The sequence below is a fragment of the Spermophilus citellus genome, assembly GCF_964194105.1.
Source record: "Spermophilus citellus genome assembly, chromosome: 5".
Classification (NCBI taxonomy): Eukaryota; Metazoa; Chordata; class Mammalia; order Rodentia; family Sciuridae; genus Spermophilus; species Spermophilus citellus.
Window position 1 is genome coordinate 54,963,677 of NC_138186.1, and position 27,235 is coordinate 54,990,911.

Sequence of the window (27,235 nt, forward strand, 5' to 3'; positions counted from 1 at the left end):
CTAAATCCATCATTGAATTACTGTAACTTCTAAATAATCGATGTTCAGGGATTGGTATGCACCAACTAAAAGTTTCTTTCAAAGAAATCTAGAAACAAAAATCTTACAAAGCCAAATGTAAGACAACTGTGCGTATTATCCACACTTTAATTAATATTGCTTTGAACATCTCAATGATGCAACACAATTAAAATAGATGTTAAATTAATAATATTTAAAATTAATAGTTAAAAATAGACATTACTACCAGGTAGGGAAGAAAACCCAAATTACTGGCAGATGACAGGATTATCTAACTATATAATTCAAAAAGATTTTGAATGTGTTTTAACTAGTAAGAATTCAGTTAGTTGATTGAGTGTTACATAAATATGAAACTTGATAACTGTGCTCCACCAGGGGTTGGCCAATTAGCCAGTCTTGCCAGCTGCCTGTTTTTTGTTAGACTTGTGAGCTAAGAGGAGTTTTTATACTTTTCAATGGTTAGGAAAAAAATCAAAAGAAGAATAATATTGTGTGACACATAAAAACTCTATAGAATTCAAATTTTGGTATTCTTAAACGAAGTTTTATTGGCACATAGCCATACCCATTTGTTTCTTATATGACCTGGGGCTGCTTTTGCCCTGTGAAGGCAGAGTGGAGTGGTCGCAGTAGAGATGGAATGGGCTGCAAAGCCTAAGATATTTACCATCCTGCCCCTTACAGAAAGTTTGCCAGTCCTTGCCAACAATCACGGGGAGGAAAATATAACTTGAAAGTCTTTTTTTTTTTTAATTCAACAGCAGCAATTCCAAGATATAAAACACAACAAATGTCATTCTTCATATATATATGTGTGTGTGTGTGTGTGTGTGTGTGTGTGTATTTTTAATGGAACTCAAATCAAGATTCCAAAGGGATTTAAAAAACAAAACAAAACGGGGTCACTTAACAAAGTAATTCTAAAGTACATTATAGAGCAAAGAAGTCAACTGGAAGGAATAATTTGTAAAAGAAAGTGGGTGAGTTTTTACTTTGGAACATCAAAGACTTGTGTAAAAGTATACATTTTAAAGGTCATAAATAGTATTAAAAGACACATACAATGAGAATTTATGCTATATTCCATTGTTAATTAGCTGGTGCTATGTCTCTTGAAGGGAAAGGTCAGAAATGATTTTATACTGGAAACCAACTAATGTGGTTAGTTTTCAGGCCTCTGAACATGAAAATAATTAAAAGTAGACTAACAAGTGGCCAATCCTTGGATGTCCACAAAGTTTAAAATATTTTTAAATGATTACTTTTGACATGTATGATTACACTAGTGGAGTGACTCTGAACCATGAACAGCCAGAGGAATGGAAAGTTATGCTCCATTTGTGTATTATATGTCAAAATGCATCCTACTGTAAAATAAATGAATTAATTAATAAAAAGAATTAAAAATAATAATGGAAGGAGATCAGTAGAGCAGAGCTATGATCAGGGAGAAGGAGGAGGGGAAAGAAAAGGAAGGTACTACTGGGGAATGAGATTGATCAAATTATTTTACGTGCCTGTACAAATATGACATAATGAATTCTACTATTATTTACAATTATGTACCAATAAAAATAAGTTTAAATATAAAAAATAAATACTTTTGAGTGTCTTTATAATTATGACTTTAAAAATATGTGTATCTTAATTACGATTTTCTCTCTCTCCCCACCTACAGATACCATCATATGAATTTCTGGCTGAGAAGCTGCAGTTTTACCAGAGGCAGTTCAACGAAATCATTAGAGGAACTTCTCTTGACCTGGTGTTTTTTAAAGATGCAATGACTCATCTAATTAAGGTTCTAGCTGTGGATTATTTCCTGATATGATTAGCTGGTGTCAAAGCTTAGCACATTTCATAGGTAAACTTATTAGGGAGGATAAATTTATAAGGTAGGATATGGACGGGCATACAAAGGTTGGGTCAGTGAAACCGAGTCTGAATAAGAAACTCCGTGTTTGAATCAGCAGATGTTTTTAAGGGCAGATTCATGGTTTTTGTGTTTGGAACTTTGGGCAGCCCGAGTCAAAGAGCTTTACCTTCCAAAAGAGGAAGCCGGAGAACCTGGGAAGAAATAGTCCCTCCTTGAATTCTTTGGTGATACCAGGGGAATCTTGTTCACCATGGAGGAAAAGAGAAGGCGCGACAGGTGCCTATGGATTATGGATAGACGGATTGGGAAGGAGTGAGGCAGGTGTGCAGGACCCATGAGGGAATTGGTTAATGGAAAAGGAGTTCTTCCAAGAAGTGATGCCATGGAGCGGGGAAAGTTGATCAAGAGGAGTCAGAGCTGGTGAAATCTCATGTGTGCTAAGGTTGCTTCCACATTCATGCCTTGGAAGCCTGAGAGCCTGTTCTAGAGCAGCATCACAGAAGGGATTAGCATGTTTCCAGATCTATTATAGGAATGCATACCAACGGGCCATTAGTGATCGGCCGCCTGTAAAATGTGCATTGAAAAAAATATGATTTTAATGACACTAATGGATTTAGTGATCCAACCTAGACTCTTAAAAAGTGATATTAACATAAATGACAACCTTTTAGCAATGTCTTCCAATGGCCCATGTGAGATTTGAACCACCATTTGATTCTGATCCTCATTAAGGGAGTCAATTATAGAAAGCAACACAAGACTGAAGACTGTCTCTCTAAATCTTTTTCTTACAAACATGACTCTACCTCCACTGTAGGTAGAAGTTGGTGCTTTTTTAAAATGTATAGTTGGCAGAGATCTGTTAGAGGCAGTATTGGTTGTAGACAGGTGTCCACAAGATTCAGTACATCAGACTTTTCACATCTTCTAAAGATCGGGAAGAGCAACTTCATCATCCATGGAGTTTAAAAATAATAAAATTATAAACACACACCCAGAAGAGTTGGCAAATAGAAGAGAGTAAAACCATTTGTCCTGTTTTTTCATGATGCAAATAGATGGGCAAAGAAAGAATTTGAGTTGGATAAATAAACATGAAACTTTAATTTTTACAATTCCAAGATGGTAAGATTGTTTTAAAATTAAATTCAAAACAAGATTCCAAAGGTATTTTTTAAATATTTTTTTTCTGTTATAAGGAAGAAAATCTAATGTAGTCTAGAAACAAATCAAATGTTGGAGCCCTACAGTGCAAGAGAATGTAAATATTTGCATCCTTTGTTTCTAATATATATATTTTAAAATTTCAAAACAGATTTCACGTGTAATTCGAACTTCATGTGGAAATGCATTGTTGGTAGGTGTTGGTGGTTCAGGAAAACAAAGTCTTTCAAGACTGGCCTCTTTTATAGCTGGATATCAAATATTCCAGATAACATTAACCAGGTAGGATAAAGCAAAAAAAATTGACTATGGTTTTCAGTAGTTAATTTCTTTTAAAAAAATTTGTAGTTGTGTAAGGACAGCATACCTTTATTTTATTTGTTTATTTTTATGTGGTGCAAAGGATGGAACCCAGTGCCTCACACATGCTAGGCAAGTGCTCTGCCACTGAGCTACAGCCCCAGCCCTCACTAGTTAATTTCTTTCCTTTTTTTAAAAAATATTCTTTTTCTTAATTGTTTTAAGTTGTTGATAGACCTTTATTTTATTTATTTATACATGATGCTGAGAATCCAACTTAGCGCCTCACACATGCCAGGCAAGTGTGCTACCACTGAGCCACAGCTCCAGCCCTCACTGGTTAACTTCATGGTTAACTTCATGGGTTAACTTCATTTTTAATTTTTTTAAAAAATGCAGAAGTCATTTTTATATGTTTATTTTTTAGTTGTAGATGGACATAATACCTTTATTTTATTTATTTATTTATTTTTATGTGGTGCTGAGGATCGAACCCAGGGCCTCGCATGTGCTAGGCGAATACTCTACCGCTGAGCCCCACCCAGCCCACAGAAGTTATTTTTAAATTAAGCTTTTAGTTAAGTATTATCTATACAAGGGAACATACACAAATCATGGGTGTCGCAAAGTACACCTAGCCAGCCCACAAAGAAATATAATAATCCTTGTATCTGGAAGCATTCCTTTTCATCTCTTTCAGTCATTACTATCCCAAGGGTGATCTCGATGGTTAGTTTTGCCTGATTTTGAACTTTTGGGTCACACAGGATTTGCTCCTTTACTACCCATTGCTATTCTTATACTATGTGAGATTCATCCATGATGCTATATGTAGCCATGGTTTGTTCATTCTTGTTGATATATGTAATCTACTTCATCCTGTATCACCACTTTCCTTTTATCCATTACACAGTTTATAATATTTGGTTTTTGACAGATGGAGCTGCTATGAGTGTTCTTATACACGTGTAAACATACACCTACGGGTAATATAGCTGGATCTAGATTATGCATATATTCAGCTTTAGTGATCTCTGTGTTAGTCAGCTTTTCATTGCTGTGATCAAAATGCCTGACAAGGACAAAGGAGGAAAAGTTTATTTGGCTCATGATTTCAGAGCTTTAGTCCATGGTGGGCCAACTCCATTGCTCTGGTTCCACAGTGAGGCAGCCATCATGGTGGAAGGGCACAGTGGAGGATCCCTGCTCCATGCATGGCAGCCAGGAAACAGGGGAAGGGAACCACAGGGAAGCTGTATCTTTCCAGGGCCCACCCCCAGTGACATACCTCCTCCGGCTATGCCCCACGTGCCTCCAGGTGTCACCCAGTCCGTCCATTCAGAATAAGATAAACTGATAGATGACAGCTCTCACAATCTAATCATTTCACCTCTGAATATTCCTGCATTAATATAGGAGCTTTGGGGGACCACCTTATATCCAAACCATAAAAATCTGCAAAGGAGTTTTCCAAAGTGGTTGTACCAGTTTACATTTCCATCAACAGTTTGCATAGGTTTCCTTGCTCCACATCCTTTCTCACCCTTGGCATTGTGTGTCTTTTTCATATTAGAAATTCTGGTGTGTGGTTTCAGTTTGGCATTTCCCAAATGATTACTAGTGTGTATCACTTTTTCATCTCTTGTTGGCCATTTGGATAACCTCTTTTATGAAATGCCTGTTTAAGCCATTTGCTCATTTTAAAATTTTTTTTTTCTTTTTTATTTGTTCTAATTAGTTATACATGACAGAAGAATGCATGTTGACACCTCATACATAAATGGAGTATAGCTTCTCATTCTTCTGGTTGTATATGGTGTAGAGTTACTGGTCATATAATCATATGTGCATGTAGGGTAATAATGTCTGATTCATTCTACTCTCCTTCCTAACCTCTGCCCACTACCTTCCCTTCACTCCACTCTGTCTAATCCAAAGTACCTCTATTCATCCCTAGCCTCTAGCCCCACCTTATTGTGAATTAGTATATGCATATCAGAGAAAACATAAAAAATTGGTCAGTGATTTTTTTTCTCTTATTGATTGTTAGAAATGCTTTATGTATTTTGGGTATAATTCCTTTGTAAGAGTGCATATTGCAAATATCTTCTCCAAATTATTGACTTGCTTTTTTACTCCCTTAGTGGATCTCACTTTCAATGAAAATTTATCAAAATTTTTGCCTTCATGTTTCATGTTCTTTGTGTTGTTGAAGAACCATTGTTTACCCCAAGGTCACAAAGAGATTCTCCTATGATTTCCTTCACATTTACAAATAAAACTTACCACTTTCACATTTAGAACTACAACCCACTTAGGATTTTGGTTTTGAGGTACATTATGGCTACACTTACATACATACATACACACATACACAATATATTTAATTTTAAATTTCCTACCACTTCTATTTTTAGGTCTTACAATGTCAATAATCTAACAGATGACTTAAAAGCTTTGTACAAAGTTGCTGGTGCTGATGGAAAAGGAATCACCTTCATCTTTACTGACAATGATATAAAAGATGAGGCATTTCTAGAATACCTTAACAACTTGCTATCTTCAGGGGAGGTAGGTCTCAGGAGTAGATAAAAAGCTCCTATTATTAAAAAATGTGAATTATATTTATGTAGGAAAAGCAGCAACCCTTCATAAAGAAGTGAGGCCATTTATCACACATTCTTGAGAAATGAGGTTTAGTCAATTTGCTGTAGTTTGTGCAAAATGAACTCTGCCTACCACTAGATTTTTTTTTTGTATAATTTGTTCTATTTTAAGTATGGTTCTTCACTTGTCTCTTTAATCTTCAGTTTGATCCTATCATTTATTTTAGGAGATGTAGCTATCCATCTATTTACTAGTATTGAACGGTTCAAAGAGTTCTGTTATCTGGAGGGGGGTGTTTGCTTCTGATACCACTTGTGTCAGCACTTCTGTGACCACTCGTGGGCTTGAAACTTCATTAGAAGGACTCACGGCACTCGGCATGTAGTTCCACTCATGGCTAAGATTTGTCACAGCAGCACAGCAAGAATGCAGAGCTTGATCAGTAAGGAAAAAGACATCATGTGGGGTCAGGAGGAATCCATGGACAGGCGCATGTGCAGCCTCCAGGAGGGCCATACGGGATGTGCTGTCCCCAGGATGAAGTTAAGGAGCACATTTACTGTGTTTCTGCTCGGGGGAGCCTGTGAGAGACCCAGGGTCCAATGGATTTGCTTAGAGCTGGTCGTGTAGTCACTTCCTGGCTAACCGTGCATGCCAAAGTTCCAGGCTCCCAGAAGGAAAGCAGGAGTTTACATACCAGTGTTTACATTCACAGTCCAGGCATAGTGGAACAGCCTTGCCAATTAGTAATGGAGGAGGCATTCCCAAAGTCAAGTTCCCAGAGGCCAGCCAAGAGCCAGCCCTGCAAGCATACCACCTTTAACTCTGCCCTGCACAGTGGTGATGATACTCGTGCTTAATGGTGCAAGAGCTGGTTAAATATCTTGGAGCCAGATTTGAGAGACTGACTAATCACTGGACCACTGAACATTTTAAGGAGTTGATCAGCTTGGTGGAGGACATGGTTTTTTGTTTGTTTGTTTGTTTGGTTTTGGTTTTGGTACCAGGGTGCTTTACCACTGAACCACATCATGGTTTTTTGATGACATCTATTTACACACAGGGAAACAATTTGCTCTTATTAATAAAAAGATTCCTTGATAATATCTGGCCAAACAGGTATTTGGCTGTGGAGATGCAGAAAGAAAATATGAAAAACGATGATGTGGGGGTAGGGAAGGACCAAACTTTGGCAGTGTGGGGAACTCTTAAAATACGGAATGCAAAAAAAAAAAAATTAAAAATATGGAATGTTTTCTTATCTGTTCCACAAAGATCTCCAATTTGTTTGCACGGGATGAGATGGATGAAATCACCCAAGGACTAATATCTGTGATGAAACGGGAGCTGCCCCGCCACCCTCCTACCTTTGATAATCTGTATGAGTACTTCATTTCCAGATCCAGGAAGAACTTGCATGTTGTTCTCTGCTTCTCTCCAGTGAGTTTTCATCTATTTTTCTTCTCTGTATGAGAGTTTCTTATTTAAATGCGCCTATACTGTCTATCTTCTCTGATGAAATATTTGCTCAGAAATTAACATTTGTTTCACTGAATTAAAAATGAATACTTTTGCCACCAATCTCCATTGATCAACATCTCATTACCAGTGTGATTGTTTAAAATAGTCACATTATTAGAAATTATTACATAGCTTCCAATTTTCATTAATTACCAAGAGACATATTATTTTAATTGTAAGGAATTTGGTGACACAATCTCCAAATCTCCAGCTATCCCTCCATAATAGACATACTGTCTAGGAAGCACTGACGTAGGTTTGAATATCTCTACTTCACTGTGCTGCCCAGTACAGTAGCCATCAATCATTTTGTCTATTTAAGTTTTTATTCATTACAATTGTGTAAAAAAATAAAACTTCATGTCCTCAGTCCCACTAGCCCCATTTCCAGTATGCAATGACCACATGTGACTAGTGGCTACCAAACTGGAAATGACATACATAGGACATTTCCATTGTCACACCAAGTTCTACTGGACAGCTCTGTGAGGTCTCGCTAATCTACAGGGTTGCCTGCTTCATTTTTAGATAGTCTGATTGCCGGAGCTCTTCTCTACAATCATTTGAATTTAGTCTTTCTGTACGTTTCTCCTCTGCTTCTGATTTTACCCTGCAAAATGAACCCAGTCCCTCTCTTCTCAGATATTTGGAGGAAGTTTTTGCAGGATCCCTAAGTAATTTTCTTCTTAGAGCAAGCATCTGATCCTATAGCCTTTTGCACTCATCCCAGGGTCCAGGCCCTTCGATGTCCTTGTCCTCTCTCTCCCAGTTTTCTCTTAGAAGGCTGTTCCTGGAATGGAATCCTAAAGTGCAGATATAGTCCCAGAGCAGGGAGAGTGGAGCGCACCACCTCCCTTCATCTGAATGCCAAGTTCATATGCCCTTGCAGCCCGGGAAGGGTTTGTTTTTGTAGTTTGCGATGTCACACCTGGGCTCAGCATGTTTCCATCTCTCTCTAGCTGACCGAGAACCCCTCTGCGTTTCTCATGCTTTTTGACTTTGCCCTCTTCAGGTTGGTGAGAAGTTCCGTGCCCGTTCCTTGAAATTCCCCGGCTTGATATCGGGTTGCACCATGGATTGGTTCAGTCGCTGGCCCAAGGAGGCCCTGATTGCTGTGGCCTCCTACTTCCTTTTGGACTATAATATTGTCTGCTCTGGTGAAATTAAAAAACAAGTTGTAGAAACAATGGGCCTCTTTCATGACATGGTTTCAGAGAGCTGTGAAAGTTATTTCCAAAGGTAAGTGATATTATATAAGTGTGGGAGCTGTTGGAACCATAGAATTTCCCCCAAAGAGGAATTAAACATCACATTCAGTAAAAGGCTCTTCTTATGGATTGAGCATGAAGTCCCAGCTGCATTTAGAGTTTTCTTGCATTGATTTTCTAGTGATTATGTATTAAAAGATGGCAAATAAATGATATTTAAAAATTAACTAGTGCCCACATATAAATACCTCTTTGCCCTCCAGACTTCCAAGTAACAGATGCTTAATGAATCTCTCTGTTTCATTTGCTTAATTTTGTTTTGAAAATGGCTTAACTAATTCATTATGAACTGTTTAAAATTAGTTTCTTATTCCAATGAATTATTTATTTTGATTAAAGAAGTACATTGTTTTTAAGTTTCTTTATTGCCTTATGTTAAGGGAACATTTAGATTTTTGTATTTGCATGACTTAGTCTTTCTGATGCTCTTATGTCAAATAATTATGAAAAAGAATTTTAACCGACTATGGGAAAACCACTCACTAAAGAGCAGTGATGGTGTGTTCGTTGTGTGAAAGTTGGTGTCAACCGTTCAAAACTACAAAGCTTTTCCCCCAAAGCATCATAGTTGCTGTGTCAGATTAACAGATGTGAACAAAGGTGGACCCACACAGATTCCAGAACAGTGAGCTCCTCCCTTGGAGTCAATGGATGGTTGGGGGAGAGGGGTGCAGAACCTTCCAGAAAAGCTATGCCTACCTTTCTGCATAGAGTTTGGGTAATACTTTTATTGGTTTTTAAAGGAAGTCCCTGCTTCAAAAAGCTTGTTTATCCTGGACCCTTTCATTTATTCAAAACATACCCACACTACCCCTCTTAAATAATTCCAGATTCTCCTAGTGAGTCCATGTGCATTAATTCTTACCACTGGGAAAATTTTCTTGTTGCTTAACTTGAACTCCTGCTGCCTCTATCAACCGTGATGATAACTTTTCACTTTCATGTAGCTATAAAGACCTATTTCTTTGTTTTGGGATTTTTTTTGGCATATGTTTCAATTTTTTTATATTCTCTGAAATTGTAGAAGTTTATCCTGAGAGTTTTATAAAATACTTTAATGATAGTCATATATATGCCCAGTTCCTAAACAAACAAACAAACAAACCCACAATACTTTAAAAACATTCAAAATCTCCAAAGGTGAACAATTCATATAAAAAGTAAAATAATTTTGTATGTGAGGAGCTCTTCTTGAGTTTCTTCAACATAAAACTATTTCTTTTGTTTATTGCTGTCAATATAATTCCTGTAGTAAAGCCCACACTGAGTTGAACATTTGAATCCAACATGGCTGTCTTGATTTCAAGGCTAGTGTAATGAATCAGGGGAGAGAGCGGTTTTGCTTTTGTAAATCCACCCAGCTGAGATCTTGTAGTCGAGAGGTGTGCAGCAAATAACAATTGAATGAAAATAATTACAGAAATTCATTTCAACCACTGGGTAATATTTGTCCAGAACCTTAAAGTTGCCAAAGTATGTTCATATATGCTATTTGATTTGATCTTCCCCAAATTCAGGGAGGGGTGCAGCAGACATTCTTCTCTGGGGTTTCCATCTGTAGAAACCGAAGTCTAGAGTGGAAGTGAAGGTCAAGTCAGAGACCCTCAGGGACAAAACATCAGAGAGGCAAAGCTCTTTCTACCTCTCCTCCAGCCTGCACAGCTGCTGCCCTCCCTGCTAAGGAACCACTCTGCCCAATCACAGATTTCACAGAGGGTCGAGTGTCGCGTGGACATTTTATGGGAGTACAGCAGAATGACAGAGGTGGCCGTCTTTACATTCTACTTTCAGATACCGCCGAAGAGCTCATGTGACTCCCAAGTCGTATCTCTCATTTATAAACGGCTACAAAAACATTTACACTGACAAAGTGAAATTTATCAACGACCAAGCAGAACGTATGAATATTGGTAAGTGTTAGCGCAGAAAGATGGGGGCGAACGCAAACGTCACACATCAGCTCCGTTCTTTGAGTCGGGAATGGAATCATGGTTCTGATGGTGGCATGGTTCTGAGGGACCCACTCTCCTTGTGGAAAATGAGCCACTGAACAAAGAAAAGGACTGGGCTTATGCAGGTTATCCTGAGAGGTGACTTCATTAATGAGCATGTCAGCTTGGGCACTCAGGAATTTGGGGTTTGTTTTACTGGGCGAAATGGGAGGGAGACTAGGGTCCGTGGTCAGTCTCTTGAGATTTATCTTACTGGGCAAGATGGAAGGCCTGGGGTCGGTGGTTGGTACCTGGAAAGGATTTGTTTTGGTCTCTTCCCAGAGACTGCCTTTCTAGGTTGGATGGACACCTCCTCCCCAGGGTTGGTTTTCTCACCGGGAAAAAGTGCACTGGGAAAGGACCAGTGCTCTCAATTTACAGCTTTCTTTCTCACTCCCCTTTTCTCAGGCCTCATTATTTTGGGTTTTGTCATTTTCCAAACCTCATAGTAAGAGGAATAAGTCTTTTCCTGGGTTGGTTTGATAGTGATGCCAACAATTTGTTGGTTGGATATTGTTGTGTTTGAAAACAAAATGCTAACTTGACTGTTAATAGTGTCTAATTTTAAGGGTTGCCCTTGGGGGTCTTTTGGCCTTCAAGAAATTCTAGGCAGAAGAAAAATGTAAATGTAAATGGCCTATTTTTTCCTCTGGAATCATTGCTCTTAGCTTCGGCACAAGTCCGCATAATCCCCGAGCCATTGCCTGCAGCTGACAGGGGGTAGGCAGCTCTTGGGACCTGACTGCAATTTCAGTCTTTGGTTTCAATCTGATTTGCATAAAATTTGCCTCCTAAATTTCTAACAAAGAAAAAAGTGAAGCAGAAACAGAAATCCAAAGAGAAGCAGTTTACCTGAGCAATGGTTTTCTGAGCGTCCAATTGTGTGTTTAGAAAGCATGTGGCCCACACCATTGGAAGCACCTCTAAAGCTTGGTCACGCAGCCTAACTGAGCTCTAAGGTCTGTGATCTTGGTGATGACAGAAACACTGGGAAAGAAATTCTTTCCTGTGAGTTTTCTCATGACTCAGCTTCTCGCAGCTTTTCTGATGAGGCTTCAAAGTCTGTGCTGTGCTGAAGCTTGCTCCTGAAGGCCAGTTGGTAAATTTTTAGGAATTTCTGATCGGTTTGTTGAACATAGCCTTTATTAAAATTTAAGTCATACATACTTATAATCAAATGAATTACATTAAAAACACAGGCAAGCTTGGCACGGTGGTGCACCCCGTAATCCGAGCAGCTTGGGGGTGGAGGCAGGATCTCAAGTTCACAGCCAGCCTCAGCAACTTAGTGAGGTATTAAGTAACTCAACCAGACTCTGTCTGTAAATAAAATATAAAAAAGGGCCAGTGATATGGCTCAGTGTTTAAGAGCCCCTGGGTTCAATCCCTGGTACCAAAGAAACAAAAAAATGCAGACAATAAATAACCCAAACTTCCTACTTCCTTCTTATTTTCACTCTATTTTACTATAATTAATGTTCTTCAGGAAATTTATTTCTATTCTATCTGAAAATTATGTAGTGATGAGCTACTGAGAAACTTGGTCGCTTGAAATTGGCCAGAGTGAAAGCATTTACACCTCCAAATTGGAAAAATATACAAATGACTGCTTGTCCTCTCTCAAGACACCAGAATATTAGACCTTTACCCACACAGCACTATCTAGAACCCAGCTGCAATGAGAGAAATCCAGTTAACCAGTTACTTTGCTCCAGGGGACTGAAAACCAGTCAGTTATATAAGCTTTACAATGATTTTCATTTTTATGGCAAAGAAAATGTATTTTCTATCTCATTTGCCACCTCAGCTGCTGCATGATACAAAGGGAAAAAATGATTGCTACAAAAGATTACAAAACCAGGGATCATCTAAGTTTGTCAAATAAGTTTGGGGGCTACATTGATCCTATTCAGTATGTCATGGTGATTTTCTCACTACTGTAACTAAATGATATTCTTCTCTTTTTAAATCCATTTTTTAGTTTTTTTCTTTCATTTTTTTGTGGTGCTGGGGATTAAATAGATGATATTCTTCAATCACAGCTATTTTCCCCCTGTTGAAACTCTCAGAAGTATTGTTCCTAAGATATGTATATTTTATAGCTTTTGTCCATAATTAACTACCTTGTGTTTGTGATATTACATATACAGTGCCTTATAAATAGTAAATACTGAATAAATGTTTGATAAAGGTATGTATATATACTCAGCCAGAGCACATATGTCTGTATCTGTAAAGGTCTTGATAAACTTATGGAGGCAAGTGAATCCGTTGCTAAACTCTCTCAGGATCTTGCAGTAAAGGAGAAGGAATTGGCTGTGGCTTCCATAAAAGCAGATGAAGTAAGTTTGCATTTATTCTGTCACTACCAATGAGGAATATTTCCCAGTGTTAAAATGCATTATTTTAAAACGTTACTAAAATTAAAGTATAAACCTACAGACTAATTCTGATAAGATAGTGTTTGCAGAGGTATTTTTGTTTAACTTGTACCCAAGCATATCTAAACTGTCATATTCTTAACCTTGTCTAAGATGATTCTTTCTTCTCTCTCTCTCTCGTTCCCTCCCATCTCCTTGTGGGAATTTCTGATTGACTATGGGTTATATTTGGACTTCCTTTCAAGATGCCTACATGCTTTAGGATGACCCAGGTCTCATATAAAGTTTGTGTCAAGGAGGAAGACTTAGTGTGGTTAACTCCTCCTGGGTGACAGGAATATATATGGCTGCTCCTCTGTCTACAGCTACCTCTCAAACTGCTTTCAGCATCCACTGAGAGTCAGTTAAGAATAAAAACTAAGGAGTTGGGGATATAGCTCAGTTGGTAGAGTGCCTGCCTCACATGCACAAGACCCTGGGTTCAATCCCCAGCATCACACACGCACAAAAAAGAATAAAAACCTAAGCCCTGACCCTAAGCAGTTACTGAAATGAGTAACATACCATAGGGGAAGGACTTGCATAGCCCTAGTATATGATAAGCACTCAATGAACATTAACTGTTTTTGTCGTTATTGCGTGAGACTTAATATGGTTTCTGACCTTGTTCCATTATACTTACTTGAATTATTTTAATTATCTAGAAATTTAGAGTAAAAATACTGTTTTTTCTTTATTTGTGAATGTAATTTAAAATGTATATTGACATGCTATGTATAAATGTAAGAATAATTTATAATTTAAAAATCAAAAATTAAAAACTATATATACATATATCTGTATACACATATACAGATACATGTGTTCATCTGTTTATACATTTATGTATATATGTATACACGTGTGTATATCTGTACATATAAAATTAAATATATACACACATATGTAATATATTAAAAATTAAATATGTATACATATGCAATATAAAATTAAATATATCCTTACATATAATACAGTCACACATGTAATATATACATATGTATGCATGTGTATGTTACATATATGTAATTAAAACTAAAGACATGCACATATACAATTAAAATCATATATATGCATTTATTACATGTATGTGATTACATTATATGTAATGCACATGTATACATATATTTAATTTTAAGCCGAAGGAAAGCTTAGAAGTGAAAGAATACACGAAACTGTTCAAAGGAATTACTTTAGCAAACCTTAAAATATAGATGACTTAGATGAGGAATAAATTCATTCTTATTCATGTTTTATGCTACATTGACTGAATATTCTCTCACTTTGCAAATCTCTAAATTTGGCTTGACAGGTTTCTATTTACCTTCATGTTTCCTTAATTTAACAGGTGTTAGCTGAAGTCACAATAAGTGCTCAGGCTTCAGCCAAAGTTAAAAATGAAGTGCAAGAGGTAAAAGACAAAGCCCAGAAAATTGTGGATGAAATAGATAGTGAAAAAGTAATCGCTGAGTCCAAACTTGAGGCCGCCAAACCTGCGCTGGAAGAAGCAGAAGCCGCCCTAAACGTGAGTAGCACATTGTCACCCTCCCAAATGAGTCCTAGCAGGTGCCACCTTGCCATCTGGGATTTTGTAGTCAAATACCGAACATACTGAATTCTTTTTTTTTTTTTTAATATATGACGGCAGAATGCATTACAATTCTTACTACCCATATAGAGCACAATTTTTCATATCTCTGTATACAAAATATATTCACAACAATTCGTGTCTTCATACCCGTACTTTGGATAATAATGATCATCACATTCCACCATCATTTATAACCCCATTCCCCTTCCTTTCCCCTCCAACCCCTTGGCCCTATCTACAGTTCGTCTATTCCTCCCATGTTCTGCTCCCTTTCCCACTATGAACTGAATTCTTAATGTGATTTATAATCTCTAAGTCTGCAAGCAAATGTTCCCATTGTCTCAGTTTTCTAAGTTCAAACTTTTTCGAGTCCTCTTTTCTTACAAACTATTACTCTCATTCTATAAATTGACTTTCCCTGAGAATTGAGAAATAAAGCTGGAGACCAGTATCCTAACCCACAGCAGAAGGAGTCAGGTTACACAGAGAGCCTTCTTAGTTCCTCCAGCATCCCCTCCAGATTGTGTCATTCCCCTTTTTGAGCCCTTCTTGGGGTCCCCCCTGACTCTTAGGATGAATTCCCGAGCCAGACACGTGCAGCCACGAGGACTCTGCTTTGGGGACAGGCTAATGTGTATTTGCTGCTTATTTCGGCCTCATCTTATATAAATGGTCCGGAGCAAGGTTACTTTCTTGGGTCTCCCTGGGGATGGTAAATCCTGTTGGTCCTTGAAAGATTCAGGTAAGCATTGTAGGTAATTAATATTGTTTGTGGGGCCCATAGAAAGTGCTCAATAAATATTAGTGCTTCTGCTGCTGTGACAACGTGGTGCCTTCTCCTTCTTGAATGTGATCTCTTGTCATTTGGTCCCCATCCACAATATGGACCAGTGAACAGAAATACCTGCAGGCTTCTGGAAGAATCATCATCTGTTACTGATAAATGTGCTTCTCCTCTGCCAGGAATGCTTTTCCTAAACTTTATGGCCTAGTAAGGGTCATTCTTTAAATTTGAGCTCTGACCTCACTCCTCACAGAAAATTTCTAGCTCTTCTTCTGATTCTTTTCCTATCACCTCCAGGCTTCTATAATGGCAGAAATCCTCTATGAGAGTGATTATATTTCCTCTGACTTCTTTGGGAGATTACAAAGCCAAGGTTATTTTTGTTTGTTTGTTTTATAGGAGAGAATTCCTGCAGCTGTTAAATTAATGGATAACTCTATGATAATCATTTAGTAAAAACTTCACAATGATCAGGACACATCCTCCGCCCCCACTCCTTTTGTAGTTCCCACGGATAACATATAAATGAGTGAGATCATTGAACCGAATGAGTCTCTGGATGTTTATTGATTCTTGGGTATCTCAGTTCTTCTTGCCTCAAATGTCAGGCAATGTCTTATTCCAAACCTAATAGAAACCTTCAAAAATATTTTTAAAATTTTTTTTGTAGTTGTAGAAGGACAGCATGCCTTTGTTTCATTTGTTTATTTTTATATGGTGCTGAGGATCAAACCTAGTATTTCACATGTGCTAGGCAAGTACTCTGCCCTGAGCTATAGCCCCAGCCCTCAAAAATATTTGTAATAGCCATATACTATAACAATGTCTCTTGTCTTCCTTATAATTACTCCCTTTTTCATACTGGGAAACCTTAAAAATAAAGACTGAAGGTGAGGTTTCTGACATTCAGGGCTTTGTCTCTTCTCTTAGTATCCACATACTATCAAATCTCTGTGCTTTGAAGATACAAGATGTTTAAATATAACACATCAGTGGGGCTCATTAGCAAAGGTCTGGAGTGGTGAGCAATGAATAGTAGTAATATTTTAAGTGCGGTATTTAGGAGCAACATGTAAGAAAGGAATAAAAACAAACTGCAATACTAAAATAACAATGAAAGAGCCACTATATAAAGTCTTGGAATTCAAACCCTTGAGGGGATAATGTCAGGGATTGGGGAAGAAAATATTTTTAAAGGTTTTCTACCTAATTTAAAACAATTGGATTTCTAGATGACTATAAATATGACTCAACAAAAAAATATATTGATTTCTCATTCCAAATACAGACTATCAAACCAAATGATATTGCCACAGTCCGGAAACTTGCAAAACCACCACATCTCATTATGAGAATTATGGACTGTGTGCTGTTACTGTTTCAAAAGAAAATTGACCCTGTTACGATGGATCCAGAAAAACCTTGCTGCAAGCCATCATGGGGAGAGTCATTAAAGGTAATTGACATCTATCTATCCTGCAAGGCACATCAGGTGTTCCCAGCCCAGGACACTCAATATAGACCAGACGAGCCAGCAGGCCCAATTGATCACTGTATGTTGAAGCGCTTGTTTATCTTAAACTGCATCACCCAAAATGTAAGTAGGGGTAGGTTTTGAAGCTGAAATTATTCTTTTTTTAAATGTTTTAATTGGTGCAGTATAATTATACATAATAGTGGGTTTCATTTTGCTGAATGCCTTCTTTTTACAAAATGGTTCCAGAACCAATGGCTAGTGTTGGCACAGCCTTGGTGTCAACTCAGCCATCTCTAAAAGGGGTCCTGTGTGGTTGGCAATGTTCAGACATTTCTACCAAACAGAAAATGTACATGGCTTTTCTTCTTTACTCTTTCACTGTGGAAGCTGAAAGACAATTTGCAATTTGCAGATTTAGGTTTACCACTGCTAGTAGTCTTGATTTGGTATGTTTTAGTGAATCACTGAAAAAATCCCATTTAGAAGTGAATACTAAGTCAGGAAGAAAGAATTCTCTTCTCCCAGACCTAACAGGCTGGGGATCTGTTTTTCAGCTGATGAGTGCGACAGGATTCTTGTGGAGCCTGCAACAGTTCCCCAAGGACACCATAAATGAAGAGACTGTTGAATTACTACTGCCATATTTTGGTATGGATGATTACTCTTTTGAAAGTGCCAAAAAAGTCTGTGGAAATGTGGCTGGTCTGCTATCTTGGACGCTTGCTATGGTGACATTCTTTGGCATCAATAAGGAGGTGTTGCCTCTGAAGGTAAATCTCCCTCCTTCTCCCAGCCAATCAACATTTAATTAATATCAGTATCACTGCTGTTAGCAGACCAAGCACAGTTGGGCTGATATAGATAGATGTCCTTGCAACCCAATTTTTCTTTTTCTCTTATGTCCTCTTCTTCTCTCTTTTTTTTTAAAGATAGAGTGAGAGAGGAGAGGGAGAGAATTTTTTTTTTAATATTTATTTTTTAGTTATCGGCAGACACAACATCTTTGTTTGTATGTGGTGCTGAGGATCGAACCCGGGCCGCACGCATGCCAGGCGAGCGCGCTACCGCTTGAGCCACATCCCCAGCCCTTATGTCCTCTTCTTTATGCTTCTGTTACTTGTTTCTTGGCAATGCAGACCAGAAACCAAAACCTACTTGTTAACTTCAACAGGAAATTGACTTATTGGGACTAACAATCAAATTGGCATCACAGAAAACTTGCCCTTTCTTTAAAATTTGAAGATGAAGTTCTGGGATTGAGGACAAGTACTCTGTTCAAAATGGAACTTACAAAAATTAGGGTCAACATCTAGAAATGTTTCAAAATTTAAAAGAGAGAGAGAGAGAGAGAGAGAGAGAGAGAGAGAGAGAGAGAGAGAGAAACTTCTATGCCATCTAAGAGACAAGCAGTCAAATGGAATTTAAAAGGTCCCTTACAAAAGAAGAGAAATCAGCATGGCAACCTTAAATACTCATGACTAATGGAAAAACATAAGCAGAGTTTTGAGAAGGAAATTGCTGTGGTCCAAGAATTCAGTAACAGGCAGAGCTGTGCTTGATCTATGAGGGAACAATAAGGTATTCTTAAGGATGCAACTGAGGTCTGTGGTGTGCACATGCGCACACCTCATGTACACCCACCCAGGCTGTCCTTCATGTCTGAGGGAACAGAAAGGCTTTCTTAGGAAAGTAAGGATTTATAAAATACCCACCAGGTACCCATGACTCACAAAGCAAGAACTCAACCCCTGCACTCCACAGAGCTAAGAGTTGTGGGTGGTTGCTCTGTGGAATGAAAAATGGGTGGGTAGGTGGACAGGGGTGATTGTCATTCATGAGAAGTCTTAACAGAAGTATCTACTCTGTGTAGGTGATGCTGAGAAAAAAAATTAAAAATGAAAAAAGTTGTAACAAAGGGAAATAATGGGAAAATATAATCAATTCATGCAAACAAAAAGATCTAAGGGAGAGACATGGTATTAAAAATGTAGAATTCGTGGAAAAAAAGGCACAAGAGTGTCATTGATAAAAATCATGATCCACGGCAAAGACTTAATAAGCTTTCTGAAAGAAAGAAAGTAGCATCAAAATATTTAAAGCAATCTGTTAGAATCTTAACTTGGAATGAACAAAAAATCATAAAGTAACTTGAGGTCACAGAACACACTATCAATCTTTGGAAGATCTGTAGACTTAGGGGTGGTCTCACAGGTGTGTCTGCAACCAGGCCTGTGTCTAGAAGAGTCCAGACTCATTTTAATGCTTTACTCTTTTCCTCTTGAAATTCTTGATAAATTTTTAACAAGGACACCTACATTACAATTTTTTACTGGGCTCTTCAAATTATGGATCCAGTCCTGAGTGGGCATAAATGAATAGCTATGCAGATATTTTATATAATATTATTTTTAAAAGTTGAATAGCTACATTGAACTTTCTTCAGTATAAACAATGTGAAATTATTTCTAGTGCCTGAGAAACATTTATAAAAATTGATCATATTCAAGAAGGCCTTATTAAATTCCCCCAAACCAAAAATTCCTGGGGCCTCACTCTCTGATTATAAGCAAAAAACCTATAAAAATTAGAATCATCATTAGAAAAATCAAAATTGGAAAATTTACCCTTAAAAAAGTCAGTCATTTCTATTTAGGGAATGATTTAAACAAGCTAAGTACCAAAGCTATTGAAATATAACCAAAATGGTACATTCTCAGCCCTTAAATGCATCAAATAAACTAAACATTCCATGGAAGAGGTAAAGTACACACTCACTAACCAGCATACATACACACAAAATTTAAGGAAACCAGAAAAGAATTAAACAACTTTAAAACAAGATAAGAGAAAAAGCAGAATTCACGAGCAAATCTAAGAACTGATGCTCTGCAAAAATAAAGAAGAGATATATTCCTGAAAATTTAATCAAGATGAAAACCACAAGAACAAATAAACATCAAAAGATAAATCCACATAATCATAGATGTGTAGATTTCAGTAATTAAAGTGCAAATTATTCATAATGACATGTGAAAACATTAGACAATCTAAATGAAATGAAGGGTCTGGGAAAACAGCTAAAATCAAATAAACATCAAGAAAGAAAATGAGATAGTTATCAAAGAACATCTACCCCCAAAAGCTCTAGGCTAGATTACTGATTAATTATTTTAAATTTGTAAGAAATTTGTGGGGTGCAGAGGTGCATGCCTATAATCCAAGCAGCTCAGGAGGCTGAGACAGGAGGATGGCAAGTTCAAAGCCAGTCTCAGCAATTTAGCGAGGCCCTGTCTCAAAATAAAATAAAAAATAAAAAGGGCTGGGGATATGGCTCAGTGGTTGAGTGCCCCTCGGTTCAATCCCCGGTATAATTACCAATCTCAGGATTTAGGAAAAAATGAGAAACTGCTGTCATAGTAATTTCATTTCAAAGAAATTTACCAAACAATTCAAAATGTTGACATATCTTAATAATGTTTATCACAGCATTATTTATATGAATTCAAAATGGAGGTGGGGAGAAATACATAAAAGTAGGAAAAAGGTTAAGTAAATATGATACATTCATATTGTGGGTTATCTTGTAGCCATATCATGAAAAAAAAAATGTTTAAGGACATGGGGAAATGATCAAAATGACACTAGTTTCTCTTTTTTTTTTTTTTTCAAATTTTTCACATGCTTTATAAAACATTTTCACTGACCAACTTCTTCATACAATATTCACAGGTTATCTTTGAATAAAATCATGGTGTGTTTTTTTTCTCTGAGTTGTTGTACTTTTCCTGATTTCTCTATTGAACATCAATAATTGAAAGAAAAATGATTAATGAAATATCTCCAGAGTGCTCTGCTTGCCCAGCTGCAAATACTGAAGCAGAGGACCTCCAAAGAACTCTCTACCGCAAAAATCCTGTCACTTAGGTTACCCTTTACCAATCAAAATCATAAAAGTTTCTTAGAGCTCTACCTGAACCCCGTCTTCTTCCTTTCAAGGCGAACCTGGCCAAGCAGGAAGGCCGCTTAGCCGTTGCTAACATTGAGTTAGGGAAGGCACAGGCCCTGCTGGATGAGAAACAAGGCGAGCTGGATAAAGTGCAAGCAAAATTTGACGCAGCCATGAATGAGAAAATGGTGAGATCAAGCAAACAAAATTACTGAAATGATGTTCAAGCTGGTGACAGCACATGACCCTTGCGTGGGATTTTTCTGGGAGAAAATGCTTTGTAAACTGCAAAGAATTTAGGATTATTATTAAATCCAAGACTTTAAGATGGTATATTTTATTGATTTGACTCTATCTTAGGTTAAATAAATTTTAAAACTGATACATGAAAAACATGGAAATTGTATGTTTATGGAGTACCATATGACATTTTAATACATGTGTACATTGTGTCATATTTAAATAAAGGTAAACAAATATATCTACCATTTCAAATATTTATCATTTCTATGTTGTTGTCTTGAACATATTTATTAGAAATACTATCTTAATTATCATGATTTGGATTTTCTCTTAGAGAATTGCTTTTCTTGAAATTTTGTAAGGTTAAAATCACCATGCCATGAATGGATTATCAGAATTTAAAGTATGTCAAGATCTGTCACTGTGTTAGTTTGAGATTAAGTTTATTTGTAAATTCAGAAATTCCTCCATGTAGTTTTATGTGAATGTGTTGGGTGTTTGATCAAGCACTTCAGAAAGTTCTTTGAGACGCTCTCCTCTTGTGATGCAGGATCTGCTCAATGATGCGGACATGTGCCGGAAAAAGATGCAGGCCGCGTCCACTCTCATCGATGGGCTAAGTGGAGAAAAAGTCCGATGGACCCAACAAAGTAGAGAGTTCAAGGCTCAGATTAATAGGTATGAATTTTGTTTTCTGTTATAATCGCCCTCCTTCTCAGTCAGTCTTCCTTCCAGACCTCCCTCTTTGTGACATTAAAGAACATAAAGCCATTTCCATGGGGAAATGAGTTTCTCCTGAATGTCCACTTGTCCACCTCTCAATCCCTCCATCTAAGGAGCTGGAGTCACACATGCTTAGTAGAGAATGGAGAAAATCCCATGAAACACTGGGAATCTCAGCTGTGGTCTGGCAATGTGGGCGCAACTGATGTGTTGGGATTTGTCAGAACAATCTGGATACTCCATCCAGTTCTCTAATCCTGTCTTTGGTGATTTTGAACTTGTGGCTCACTGGTGCTTTCTAAATGCAAAGGTTTCTTGTGCTGGTGTCTGCTGGGGTCCTCAGAAAACTTGAAAAGAGGGAACGAAAAGGGGGAGGGAAATGGCAAAAGAAACAAATAAGAAGCAGCAAAAATAGTGTGGTGATGAGCAGGCCTATGACACGGATAGCAAGAAGGTGCTTTCCACCAGGAGCCGAGGCTTTGCACCTGTGGCTTCAGTAGGGGGGCTCTGCTTTCTTGCTCTCTGAACTACCCAAAATGTGGCCCCACTCACCCCCACATTTTTTTTGTCTGGTCTCTCCATGCCTGGCAGGCGCAAAGAAGGCCCTCCCCTGATATCAAAACCAAACTGCCCTGTGGCTTTCCCAGCCACCTAATGGAAAAGGTTAATGTGGACTGGGGATGTGGCTCAGAGGAGAGCTCTTGCCTAGCATGTGCAAGGCCCTGGGTTCGATCCTCAGCACTACATAAAAAAATAAATAAATGAAATAAAGGTATTGTGTCCAACTATAACTAAAAAAATTTTAAAAAGGAAAAAAAAGTTTAAATGTGTTAGCTTTTGTGTTTTTTTTTCTTAACAGACTTGTGGGTGACATTCTGCTGTGCACAGGCTTCCTGTCCTACCTTGGTCCATTCAATCAGATATTTAGGAACTATTTGCTTAAAGAACAATGGGAGATAGAGTTGAGATCACGGAAAATTCCTTTCACTGAAAACCTGAATCTTATTTCAATGTTGGTGGACCCTCCAACTGTAAGTTGTACCTTCCTTATCCTGTTTTAATTTCTGCCTCATTTCATTTCTTAATAAGGAATTGAGGCCCGCCTGATTTTTTCCTTCTTTTTCCATTGAAAAGATTGCTTTGAAAATGCTTAGGAGTGAAAAGGAAGATTTTCCTCGAGGCACAGGATTTCTTTAGCATTTTGAGAAATTTGCTTTTTGATTAAAATCGACAGTGCTCTGTAAACCAAAAGATGGTGTGAGCAGCAGGCTCACCAGGACTGAGCTCTTCTCATCATTCATGGTGCTCCGCTGAAGTCACACTCTCCTTCAAATGTGTTGGGCAAATGCAGGCATTATCTGGGCCATAAGGGCAGGCATTGACCTTTTTATCAATTCGCCATCTATTTTAGTGTTCGATAGCGTAACACCATAGCGTGCTCTGGGATCACTGAGTAATAGTGTGTCCTATTCACTGACCCTCCTGGCTAGGGTTTTGATTCCATTCTCAGTATAACTTGCAGAGCTCCAGTGGTAATAAATGCTTTCCAGGCAATTTGTATTCATGAGTTGCATTTCTGATTTGCAAATATGCTCTCCAGTTGCTGCTTCCCTAGAGGATGCGATGCTATTAATTTCATGTTATCTGTATTTAAAAGTTAAAAAATAATCATCTTCAATTCAAACAATGTTGAATTCATCCTTAGAGGGAATAGATTCTGTGTTGGAGAAGCACTGGGCCCTGAGGAAGCAAGGTGGGCCAGGATGGTCTTTATTAACTTTGCACCCTGAAAGTCCTGGAGCAATTTAATGAGGGCAGAGGCTGGTTGGTTCGATGGATCTCTTGTGATTTTATTGATGACATGGAGAGAGACTGGCAACCCCCTCTAAATTTGGAGAAGGATATATTCACAAAAGTGTCATTGATAAACTCCTACCAACACATCTCATCTAATTTCCCTCCAGCTATATAAGCACCACACCCCATGTGAGCAGAACCAAAGGGCAGGAAGGAGACGTATCAGGGGCTTATTCCTCAGGGCTTATGTCTTCTGACAGCTCTTTACATTCATTATCTTCTCTAATTCCAGATCAGATATAGTAGGTACTCAAGTTTATAATGTTTCCTCTAAAGTACAGAAAGGCAGTATAAAAGTATATATCTAGTTTTGGTCATTCAAGATTCATTAGGTTACAAATTCATTTTTTAAAGTTAATATTATTGGGTTCATACAAGTTTGTTTTTTCTAGCTACCAGTTGCATAGTCTCAAAACAAATGTCCAAATTAAAAATTTTTTGCGGGCTGGGGATGTGGCTCAAGCGGTAGCACGCTCGCCGGGCATGCGCGGAGCACTGGGTTCGATCCTCAGCACCACATAAAATAAAATAAAGATGTTGTGTCCACCAAAAACTAAAAAATAAATATTAAAAAATTCTCTCTCTCTCTTTAATTTTTTTTTGCATTATAGAACTAATAACTATAAATGAAAACCTTCTTTTCATTTAATGAAGACATTTTTGTTCTCCTTGGAATGATCATATCCATTTCCTGTTATTTAGATTGGTGAGTGGGGGCTTCAGGGTCTACCAGGAGATGATCTCTCAATTCAGAATGGCATTATTGTGACAAAGGCCACCAGATATCCACTTCTCATAGATCCACAAACTCAAGGCAAAACTTGGATTAAATCAAAGGAAAAAGAAAATGATTTACAGGTATGTAGCATTTGGTGCATGGGAAACTTTGGGAAATTATAAAGTTTCCCTAAAATTTCAATAGACTCTGCCAGCCATAAAGTTGCCACCTGTGTTAGTTAGCTTTCTGTTACTATGATAAATATCTGAGATAATCATCTTGTAAAAAGACAAGGATATTTGGGCTCACAGTTTGGGGGGTTTCAGTTCATGATTAGTTGGCACCATTGCTTTTGAGCCTGTGGTGAGGTGGAACATCATAGTGGCACAGCTGGTCACCTCATGACCAGATGTAAAAGAGATGAAAAGGAAGGGATTGGGGTCCCAATATCTCTATCAAGGACACACCCCCAGTGGCTGGAAGACCTCCCCGTAGGCCTTACCTCTTAAAAGTTTTCACCAAGCTGGATGTGGTGACACATACAATCCCAGTGGCTTGGGAGGCTGAATCAATACAATCATGAGTTCAAAGCCAGCCTTGGCAACTTAGCAAAGCCCTGAACAACTCAGTGAGAACCTATCACTTAAAAAAAAAAAAAGTTTCCACATTTTCCAATTGTGCCAAGCTGGGGACCAAGCTTTTAACACACAGGACTTTGGGGGCCACTCCAGATCCAAAGTCTATAGCATCATCTCTGATAATTGGTTGCTAATTTACATTCTTGAGTTTATAACAGCAACTTGGGGCAGCAGCTCTGGTTAAATTCTCTTTTGTGCTCTCTCTTGATCTCCTCTCTCTCTCCAATCATTTCTCTGACTCTATTGCTTTTGCCAATGTTGAATGAGGCTTTTCCCCTCCCCCCATACCTTGGGTTTGGGCTTATAGAAAAGTGATTCCTCAACTCGAGGCCATTCTTGCCAACCTAGTTCAGGTGCTTGGTACTATATAGAATACTGAGTCCAGCGTGGCTTTGGAGTCTAATGTAGGGTTAATTTGAAGTAACGATAGATGGGGACAGGGTTGCATCGCTGACTTCCTTGGGGATCTTGTGTCTTTCAAGCTAGTGATATTAGCTATTCCTTGTTTGCTAGCCACTGTCCCCAGAGTTCTAAGCCTTCTATCTATGTAGTTTTACTTTCACTGTTTCTATTCATCAGAATGTCTTTCTCCACCCCACTGGTCACTTAACTGATAACTCAAATAAAAATCTTCAATGTCACTGAAGGTCTCCACCTAACACTATCTTCCTGAAGACTTTTCTGGGTCTCTAGCTAGGTGCTGCCTGTCCCAAATCCTCACCACGTTTTGTTTGTACTTCTGCTGTGGACTTAGATTCTGTCTTCAATTTTTGTTCTTTTCACCTTTGCCTCTTTTATTTCTGTTATACCATAAACTTCTTGCTAGTCAGGTTTATGGTTTTACCCATCATTACATTTTCTGCACAGCTCTTTATACAGAGTAAGAATTCCAATATTTACTGAATTTAAGTGGATTAATCAAAGTGTGTCATCATCATAGGGGTGCAGACATCAGGAAAATCATGTGTCTGTCTTGATAAATGTGGGGAAAAAAAACCCTCAATACTCATTTGTGATAAAACTGTCGGTAAACTAAGACTAGCAGGGATCTTCTCTAATCAGATAAAGAGTTTCTACAAAAGCCTATAACAAACATCATATTTAATAGTGAAATATTGGAAGAGTACTTCTGAGATCTGGGCTTTCCAGGCAAGTGGACACTGCTTGGTGCTTAGGAGCATACCCCAGGTCCCCTGCCTCACGAATATTCCAGAACACCAGGACCCAGAGAAATCCCAGGATGGACGAAGGAGTGTAAATGGAAGCAGTGTGTGTGTGTGTGTGTGTGTGTGTGTGTGTGTGCAGAAGCTTAGCAAAGTGGTGTCATCTGTTTCCACAGAGCTTTGTGGGAATCACGTTCCCAGGAGTGGACCTACAGGGTTCACCTGCATAACCCTGCACCTAGTTTCCTGGGTCCAGTTGTAATGGTCCTGGCTCCACTGCCCTTCACTCCCCTGGATGCTGATCTCGCTGCTCATCTTATTATCTTTAGCTCAAATGGTGCCCCAGTGTTATTTGGCTGTGAATGCCACTGCGTTTCCTGACCATAGCTTGGTCTCTGCTCCAGCCTTACATTCATTGATAGCCTTTGGGTCATGTCCTTGCTGAGGTACTGGGCCCCCAGACCATCTTGTGGATGTAACAGAAGTGTGCCTGAGACTTACTTATTTCAACAACCATCTCTTGCTGGGATGTAAGCAGGTTAACCATGTTTTCCTTATTCAGAAAACACAAGTTACTAAGTATGTGGATAACCGTGTGCCCAAACATGGAGAAATGAAAAACATAGCATGTTTTGTGTCCAGTGCTGCCCTCTATCTTGGCAGCTTTGCCAAGATCACTTTCAATGCCACCTCCAGACCTGCTCTGACCAAGTGTCTTCATGAGGACTTCATTGGCCACCTTATTTGTGCAGATGACACAGGCTCTGGAGTGGCTATCCACGGTGCCTCTATACAAGAAAAATCCAGTGATTTAAACTTAAAATTGGAACTTCAAGATATTATTTCAAGTTTGTGAAGATACTGAAGATGGTTAAATATAACCCTAAATAAACTATTAGAAAATTATTATCTTTGCTTGCG

The 27,235-nt window shown here is 38.2% G+C and overlaps 1 protein-coding gene across 1 annotated transcript in view; it reads left to right on the plus strand.

Annotated features, from left to right (window-relative positions):
• DNAH8 (dynein axonemal heavy chain 8) overlaps positions 1–27,235 on the plus strand; it is a gene marked incomplete at its 3' end in the record, with an annotated part of 273,605 nt that overhangs the window by 149,620 nt on the left and 96,750 nt on the right. Inside the window, exons 57-70 of the mRNA XM_081294489.1 lie at positions 1,703–1,825; positions 3,219–3,349; positions 5,785–5,938; positions 7,250–7,414; positions 8,508–8,734; positions 10,555–10,673; positions 12,993–13,096; positions 14,523–14,699; positions 16,838–17,005; positions 17,581–17,796; positions 21,023–21,160; positions 21,766–21,893; positions 22,798–22,969; positions 24,498–24,653. Coding sequence (XP_081150615.1) covers positions 1,703–1,825; positions 3,219–3,349; positions 5,785–5,938; positions 7,250–7,414; positions 8,508–8,734; positions 10,555–10,673; positions 12,993–13,096; positions 14,523–14,699; positions 16,838–17,005; positions 17,581–17,796; positions 21,023–21,160; positions 21,766–21,893; positions 22,798–22,969; positions 24,498–24,653 — 2,178 coding nt within the window. The remainder of the gene's footprint in view (positions 1–1,702; positions 1,826–3,218; positions 3,350–5,784; positions 5,939–7,249; positions 7,415–8,507; positions 8,735–10,554; positions 10,674–12,992; positions 13,097–14,522; positions 14,700–16,837; positions 17,006–17,580; positions 17,797–21,022; positions 21,161–21,765; positions 21,894–22,797; positions 22,970–24,497; positions 24,654–27,235) is intronic.